At 48.5% G+C, this 9,066-nt stretch overlaps 1 protein-coding gene across 1 annotated transcript in view; it reads right to left on the bottom strand.

Annotated features, from left to right (window-relative positions):
• The window catches only part of Afap1l2 (actin filament associated protein 1 like 2), a 44,683-nt gene that overhangs the window by 13,966 nt on the left and 21,651 nt on the right, over positions 1–9,066 (bottom strand). The window contains exons 6-8 of the mRNA XM_027406913.1: positions 2,856–3,061; positions 1,108–1,287; positions 1–11 (exon numbers count right to left, since the gene is read on the bottom strand). The exon at positions 1–11 is cut by the window's left edge and continues 79 nt beyond it. Of these exons, the coding sequence (XP_027262714.1) occupies positions 1–11; positions 1,108–1,287; positions 2,856–3,061 (397 nt within the window). The remainder of the gene's footprint in view (positions 12–1,107; positions 1,288–2,855; positions 3,062–9,066) is intronic.

Raw genomic sequence — 9,066 nt, 5'->3', positions numbered from 1 at the left:
TCCTGGATGACCTGGATTGAAGAAGCACTGTGAGCAGAGGCCATGGTCCTCACATGCCCTGCTGCCCGCTATCACAGCATGGTGGCACGGTGCCTCGAGTCATGGAGGGCTGGCCCTCCAAGAACAGAAGCACCTATGCCCTAGTTGCGGCCCACAAGTGTTCTGAGGACACAGATGCCACTCACACACTCCGCACAGGAACCCGCTAATCTGGGAGCGTGCCATGCGCTACTGCACCAAGGCCCATAGATAACAGAGCAGCCATGCCTGGATGCCACCATTCCCCTTTCTGCCACCGTGAGGACAGGGGTTCTGTCCTGTTGTGTTACAATTGTGAGTGTACACTTGCTGATGCTTCCCTGATTTTCCATGGCTGTGGGTCCAGGGTTGTGGTCTCCACACCACTTGGAAGCAGGCTTGGATACTATTTTGATCTGATGGCCACAGGCCACCAGCCACAGGGCCACCTCACCTCTTCAAGAAATGGCCTGTTTAACTGGTTTGTAGTGCCTAGCCTGTGGACACACAGAGCAGAGGTGGCCCTGACCTCACTAAGCAGTTCTTCATTCCCCTTATGAGCCCAGGGCCACCAGGGGGATCCCCAGAGGGGTAAGAGGGAGGGAACTAGACATAGGAACAGTGTACATGTGTGTATCCCTGTACAAGCTCATGCTTGTAAATATGTGTGCATGCATGCAGTGACTGTGTGTCAGTGTGCAGGTGTGCACACGTGTGAGTACCTGTGTGAACACAGGAGTGTGAGGAGGGACAGGACGGTCAGAAAACCAAAAGGGAGGGCTGGGCAAGAGAAGGGAGTTCAACTAGCAACTCAGCCCTGGGCCCCAGGAACTCTGCAGACCCCAAACAGTGCTTTGCACGTGGCATACACTGGGCCCAGTGCTGAGCCCTTTGCATTCCAGGGATTCCGACTCTATCTGGTCCATGACATTGATTGTCAATATCCAGAATGCTAGAGGCCCTGAGCCCCTGAAGGATCATAGACCCTGTCTACTGTCGACCTCATCATCTACCCTGTAGAAGTTCTGGGGGCCAGAACTCCAGGAGCCCTCCCTCGAGCCCTGGGGGAGTCTGGTGCATCCCCCGTACCCGAAGCCACTGCTCAGCTTGGTCCTTGCTCTGCAGGCCCAGCACGACCACGTCGGCGTTCATTGGCATGATCTTCAGCTTGTGCTCTTTCTTCCGCACGTGTTTCTCCTTGTGCACAACACTGCTGCCCAGCAAGCTCACGTCCAGCTGAGGGCTGTGATCTTTGGACGATTTGTAGCACTGGAAGAGAAAGAAGATGCTGCTTTGCTGGGGTACGGGGTGGCTTCTCCTGCAAAGGAGAAGCCCTTGAACACTGAGGTGGCCCCCTCTCGTACATGAGCCTGACTATGTCCCCAAGCCATAGGGCTGGGTCCCCTAAGGCTGGCCAGGGCCTTAACCTACATCAGACCCCACCTCCTCTCCTTCAAGCCTCCTTTTTCCTGACTTTGAGCAGGGATGTTCCAGGACCTGAATCACCCAAATAGTTCTAGACTGCTCTGGGCTTGGAGAAGGGGGATCTTCATACAGCCGTATGCCACTTAGTGATGTTCTGCTCATGGGTGGATTACAGCAATATACAATGGCTTCCCTTAGTGTCACCTTGTCGTCGTTTGTGTAAGAACCTATGATGCTCACACAATAATGACATCATCTGAGGACACATTTCTCAGAATGTGTTACCTACCCCACTAAGCAGCGTATGACTCTGTCCCCTGTAGACAGAACTCACTTCTCCACAGTGGGACAAACTTATATTTCTCTACCTTTTCTCCAAGTCCTTAGTGTCCCCAGCAAAAGATACACTGGGCATGAACATCAAGCTTATAGTCTATCTTGCCAGGTAACAGAATTCAAAGGAAGGGACCATCGCCCTTTAGCCCTTACCAGAGGAGATATACTGCCCTTTAGCATCTCATTGTAAAACGAAGGCCCTCACAGGACAGCTAGCAAGTCCGCCCAGAAAACATCTGGATTGAGGTGTTCAAACTGTGACCAGAGTGAGGGTGTTTATGAAGACCTTGTGAAACTTCAGGTCAGGGCACAAAGCTGTCAACGTTTGTCCTGGTTTTGAGGTAAAGTCCTGCTACGATGCCCAGGCTGGCCTTGAGTTCTGAAACTCAAACAATCTTGCCCTACAGTTGGGAGCAGCTGACCAACCACACCTACTTCAAAGCTGTGATTTTTTTTTTTTTAATTTAAAATGTCAGGAAGTAGAACTATTGTGAGAGTCAAGTCTCTGGTTCCTCTGCAGGTTTTAACTTAGAATAGGTGGCACTAAGTCTTGTAGTTCTTGGGATGATTCCAACAGTCCTCAGGTTGCTGATACCAAAACAGCAGCTGGAGCTAAAGCTGGACTGAGGGAGCCACTGGGTTTGCACACCATGATATTAGAAGGACTGAGGGACAAAAAGACGGAGAACAAAAAAGGAAGAAGAAGCAAGGAGACCACTGTGGTGGCTGTAATCTCCCCACTGACTGAAGATGCTTTATCAAGAGAATGATGAGTTCCAGGCCTGCCTGGATTACCTGGTGAGACCCTTCCTTGACCCCCCTTCTAAAAATAAGCAAGGTGCAAAGAATAGGATGAGGAGAACAGCCTTCTTGCTTTAACAGCTTAATTAAAAACTACCAGATCTTCCTAATGCAGACAAAATACACTCATCTGCACATGCAAAACTCTGCACATGCCCGTAAGTCAGGGAAAGGTGAAAGTCTCCTGATATCAAAGACTCTACCCCCAATGTCATACCAGGGAGCACCCCCTCTCCCACCCCTCCCCAGCCCCAGTAAAGAAGATGAGGACTGACCAAGAGCCTGGTGTCCCTGATCACACAGAGCTGCTTGGCCCACTGGCCCAGCCACTTCTTGCGCCACAGGAAGGCACAGATGCGGGCGTCACGCATCAGCTCAATGCTGGCCTCAGGCGAGGGCCACTGGTAGGGGGCTGCCTTGCCTTTGCTGTTCTCCTCTTCATCATAGGACTCGTAGGAGCTGCTCACGGCCTCGCCGTCCTCTGCAAGGAGACCCACCCAGTCAGTCAGAGCTCAGCCGGGCAAGGGGATCCACATGCAAGCAACACCTCAGAGGGTAGGAGCAGCAGGAGAGCCCAGGCTGCCACCCACCTGCCTCTCGCATCCTTGACCTGGCTCAATGGCTTCCCACCCCCACCCATCTGGAGAAACTTTGCAGATGCTGACTCACACCACAGAGCATATCTCCCTCCCAAATGCTAGTTCATGGGTCCACAGACAACCCTGACAAGATACTGCTGCCCCGCAGATAAACTGCATGCATGCCCTATGCGCCTCTGTCTCCTCAACCAGTGGGGGCTCCAGGGTCTGGGCTAGGTCTAGCTGTGCTCCAGGCCTGGGAGGGGCCTGTCTCCCCATGGGGAGGGGAAGAAAAGAAAAAGAGGCTACATAGCCTATCGCAGGAAAGTGCCTGTTTTCCTTGTTTAGGGTGTGGTGGTGCACACCTTTCATCACAGCACTGGGGAAACAGGCAGGTGGATCTCTGAGCTCCAGGCCATCTTGGTCTACACGGTGAGACCCTATCTCAAAAGGGAAAAGCGACGGTTACAAGAACAATGTGCTGGTCCTGTTCAGAGCCCTTCTGAACCAACCTGCCAGTTCCCAGGCTGCGTCCCTTCTCCTCCTCCTTACCTGGGCTCTGTCTTACCCAGGGGCCCCTTTGCATTCTATCTTAAAGACTCCTCCAGCTCAGCACTGTGTGACGTGGTGCACACTCCACCTTCTCCCAAGTCTAGTTCACATCCCTCCTGTCCTGAAGGCAAGCATGGCTCTCCTCTCCATCCTCACCACTATACTCCAGGCCAAGGAAGCCATGTGAAAGAACCAGCATGTCTCCCGCCCATGCATCCATCCAGGCATGCATGCACGCAGCCATCCATGCATTGATGCATCCACCCGTGCATGAACGCACCCGTCAATCCATGCATCCACCCACCCATGTATCCATCATCTACATGTCCATACATTCATCTAGCCATCCTTTAAAAAGTATTGTAGAGAAGAAAAGGGGACTCTGGAGCCCCATGGGAATCTAGTATCCCCAACGGACAAGGAGCTCACTGTTCTCCCATCACTAGACACGCCCCAATTGCTGCTTCCCTGTGTCCTCCACACAGCAGTTCTGGGTCTGTCCCCGAGGCCGACTGAACAACGTTCCATGACTCACTTTAAGAGAAAAGCCTTGGGGCCCCTGTTTTATCTTCTTAGCTGGGTTCCTGCATGTTAGGTAAGCAGGGTTACAATTGAATTAGAACATAGGAGAGAGGAGGTAGGGCTGCTGTGTAGTTATTCTAGTCATGGTGCCAAAGAGATATACTTACTTTCTAAACAATAACACTTTAAATATTTTCATACCAGTTTTCTCTAAACTCGGTATGACACTGCTCGTCTTCCTGGCTTACCAAATACATATAAAACAAAGATATACCCAGTTCATAATCCATACCTGTTACATCTGTTAAATGTACAAAGATAGAAAATCATGACACTTCCCAGAGGAGGGACCCTAAGCTCTTGTGTTTCTGTGGTACCGTAAACTCATGCAAGCCTCTCAGAAAGCATCCTGGCTGCCTGTTGTTTCAAGAACTGTAAAGCATACATACTTTCTGATTCAATAATCCCAGTCCTGAGAGTTTATCCTGAACTAACTTTCAAAACATAAATAAATAAAAGAAGGGGAGGGGCCAGCAAAATGGCTCACTGGGCAAGGCTGCTTGCTGCCAAGCCTGACACCTGACCTCCACAACACATGTGTTATCGTATACACATGCCCCTCCATACCTCACTCTCAAATAAATAAATGTAAAAATCAAAAGAAGAGGAAGGTCGAGATTGAGCTCTTGCCTAACCTGCACAATACCCTTGCCTAGATCCCAGCACCCAAACAAATAACTATTTAAAAAGAGGAAGAATGAACATCCCATGCATTAGCATACTCAGTGGGGTGTTACTTAGTAGCCAGCAGCAGGGGGCTGCCTAAGTCAGTGTGATTTCATCTCTTTGGAAGCATTCATGTACCCACAATCAATTAAAGCCCTGAAAATTAGTCTGCAGCTCAGTGAACTCCCTATGAGAAGAGGACAGGGGAAGGCAGACCTGCAAGTATGCATGCAGAGAGACCACAAGGCAACAGAGAGCTCCAGGGAGTTGATTTGAGAGGGAGATGGTGGGGTCAGGGTGCATAGGGTAAGTTTCCCGAGTTGTCAGCCTTATAGCACCTGTGAAGAGGGAAATGAAACAATGACTGTGGCTCTTCCTTCCAGACAAGAACGAGCCAAGAAAGGCTGCAAAGCCAGGTGTGAGTGCTCTGGCTCCATCCCCAGGGCCCAGTGTGTCTTCTGAAATGGCCCTGCATGCTTCGTGGGGAGTTCTGATGGTGTGAGCGTCCCAGAAGCTAGCCGAGACAAAACAGCTAATCCTAGTATCAGGAATAGCTTGGGAACTGTGAGGGCAGACATTACTATTATGTTTATCCTTAGGAAGGACAATAGGCCCTCGTTTATGTTGAAGTCTCTTAAAACAGATCCCTGGCTTACAGGGGTTTGGAGTGAGGAGGAAGGAAAGGCAGAAGATGACCAGAATATGTCTCTCTGTCCTGTGAGAGTCTTCAGGAGCCAAGGGCTGGTCACCGCGCAGGTTGCAAGTCTTGCTTCCACAGGCACAGCTTTACGAAGGCAGAGTGCGCCACGGGCAGGGCTTCACAGAAAGAAGGCAGAGTGCCCCACGGGCAGGGCTTCACAGAAAGAAGGCAGAGTGTCCCACAGGAAGGGCTTCACAGAAAGAAGGCAGAGTGCCCCACAGGCAGGGCTTCACAGAAAGAAGGCAGAGTGCCCCACAGGCAGGGCTTCACAGAAAGAAGGCAGAGTGTTGTGGGAATTTATTCCACCAATAGCTTTGGGGTACCAGCTTTAGGGTGTGGCTTCATGGTCTTTGGACCATGATTACTTAAAAGGAGAGAAACGGAGGTCTTGTGCTGTCTTGGGTTGCGGGGACAGGGTCAGACAGTGTGATCCACATTCCAAAACAGCTTCAACGCAATTGACTGAGACGATTAGCCTGATAGACTAATACAGCCCACATTTAACCATAATTCTAAATTTTCTCAGGATCCCCATAAGATTACCAGTGGCTCCCAATCAACATATATATATATATATATTATATATATATATATATTATATATTCCAAATATTGTTTATAAATGTTTGTTTTCATTTAAAGGGGGTTGGTTGTAAATGGTTAATGGCTACAGTCAATCTCTTTCTAAAGAAAAACAGGTGATAGAAAAGAATACTTAATATTAGTATGGATTTTGGTTTATAGATACAAATTTAAGGTTAATTTTGTTATACTATATGTATATTTCTACTCTTGTTTAAGGTATTATGTTTATGCAGCTCATTTAAAATATAATGTATGGTTAAGAAATACAAATTAATAGTCATCTATAATAGTCAAACTTATAGACATGTTAGTTACGTTTTCTAGATATACAGAGATATATTTCAGATGGAGAGGAAATCTTCAAATACTTCAAAGACCTACAGAATATGGCATTTAAAATGTTTTAAGAACTTAGGCTTTTTATGACTATGAGACATGTCTGCTCCTGGCAACACCAACCTACTTCAATGAAGATGACGGGCATCAAAGAAACTCCACATGGAGCTTGTTTTCTTCTTGGCAAAACTGACTTACTGGGCAAAGAACTGCCCTTGCCTCGACTGCTGACAGTAAGCATGCCGTCTGATCTGGACAGTACAAGGAAAAGTGACTGCTGAATCTTGCCAAGACAGGGTAGGACCGTCTTTCAAATTTTCCTGCTTCTAAAACTGGTCTATCAGATATTCTAGGCCTATAGCCACAGCTGGATGGCCCAACACTACAGAAAACATTGGTGACTGTCCAGGTAGCCAGCTGTTTCTGTCATTTCTTGTATCTTTTGGAATTCACTTGCTTGTACTTCCTTCCCGCTTACTCAGGTAATATCATTTTCCTTCTCAGGTCTTTGATGGGGTTAAAGATTAGATAGTCACAGTTACAATCCTCTCCTATCTTAGCTAGGGCATATTAGATACAAGACTTAGACTCTCCAGGATAGGACAGCTAGTGGAGTAATCTCTGTAATGTGTCAAATACTCATGGCCTGGACATCTACTGTGTGTTTCTTGCTTGATATTGTTCTTGTTGATTGTAGTTTCATGTTTGTTTATTATTTTTAGTTATTATATTTGCTTATTATTATGTTACTACCTTTTCTTTCTTCTGCACAATGCTTCATAGTTGCTCTTAATGAAAACACTTTTATGTTAGGATTAGACGTTTCTTATTTAGAGAAAAAAGGGGAAGTGTGTGAATTCATTCTGCCAATAGCTTTGGGGTATCAGCCTTAGGGTGTGGCTTCTTGTCCGTGGTCATGATCACTTAAAAGGAAAGAGACAGAGGTCTTGTGCTCTCTTGAGTTGTGAAGACAGGGTCAGACAGTGTGAAGCAGCATGTGGTCTGTCCCCAGCTCCTTTGTGCAGAACAGAGAGACTTTGCAGCTGGTTAGACCTTGTCCAGTGTCCATGAGTCTGTTTCCCTATAGCATATGTGTGTGTGTGTGTGTGTGTGTGTGTGTGTGTGTGTGTGTGTGTATGTATGTCTTAACAGCAGAGTGTCCCACAGGCAGGGCATTAAGGAAGGCAGAGTGTCCCACAAGTGGGGCTTTATGGAAGGCAGAGTAGCACAGTAACACACTTGTTGGGCAGGAAATGTGTACGACTGTGTACATGCAGGACCCAGTCATGGGGACAGGAAGAAGGCAATGGCTTTCCATGGCATGCACCCATTTCAGAGCAGGTAACAAGCAAGAAACCATCGGCACTCCAACTCTGGGGACAAGCAGTACCCAAGGTGATCGTGGCATAAATGTCTCCTTCAGGCAACTGTGCCAATCTGGCGACTCCAGTGGGGAGATATGCTCCATAGCGGCCTGCGTGGTTCAAGTTCAGCAGCATAGACAGAGAAGGCGGAGGGGGAGGGGAGAAGGAAGGAGAGGGGATAAAGACAGAGAGGCACAGTAAGCACAGAGGCCCAGATGTGGCCTGTGTCTGTGGGGTGAGACCCCCTTTGGGGGTGGAACAACCCTTTTACAGGATTGCCTAAGACCACCTGCATATCAGATTCATAACAGAGGCAAACTTGCAGTTATAAAGCAGCAATGAAAATAATGTTACACTTGGGGTCACCACAACACAGAGGACTGTATTAAAGGAAGGAAGACGGGGAACCACTGTACTAGGGGCCACCTGCTGCTGTCCTCTCTGAGGGGTGGACTCACCAGGAGAGGTTAAGGATGTCACTTACTAGCTCTGTTCGCATCTAGAGGTGATCGTTCACTAGTCCTCACCGGTGGCATGTGTCATTTCTGGGTAGTGCTTTTAAGGAATAGACAGGCACTTTCCACACTCTCTTTAGAGAGGATGCTCTGGTCCTGCAGGGTAGCTGAACCAAACATGAGATGCACCAGACTTATACAGGATCAGAAATGCCGCACTGCTCAGAGCAGAAACCAACGCCTGGGAGTTTTGGGTTACAGCAACCCGTATTTCCCCAGCGTGACACATCAGGGTAAATCCTTGCATCTTGGGCAGAGAGGGACCTTAGTGTCTTAAGCACAAGCCCTTGGAGCACTCAGTTAGCACCTGCTCAGAGAGTAGATCCTGGCTCAGTGGAGCGACCTTGGGACTTTGGTGATACAGCAGGATAGGAGTCCCAGCAGCTGGCCTTGTCAGAGAAGCCAGTACAATCCTGTTGGCCAACCAGCTAGAGAAACACCTATGCTTAGTGTTCCTTCCTCTTGCTGTAACCAGGTCACCCTGCTCAAGATGTGGGGACAGTAAGTGAGGACTGTCTGGTTTGCCACACACATAAAGTTCTCTCCCCAAATTGTTCCCAGGTCTCGTGATGATAGGAGAGATGGACAGTATTCCTGCCACCTGCTTCA

Source organism: Cricetulus griseus, chromosome 3 (assembly GCF_003668045.3).
Source record: "Cricetulus griseus strain 17A/GY chromosome 3, alternate assembly CriGri-PICRH-1.0, whole genome shotgun sequence".
Classification (NCBI taxonomy): domain Eukaryota; kingdom Metazoa; phylum Chordata; class Mammalia; order Rodentia; family Cricetidae; genus Cricetulus; species Cricetulus griseus.
The sequence above is the reverse complement of the archived record's forward strand: the minus strand, read 5'-3'. Positions and strand labels throughout refer to the sequence as shown.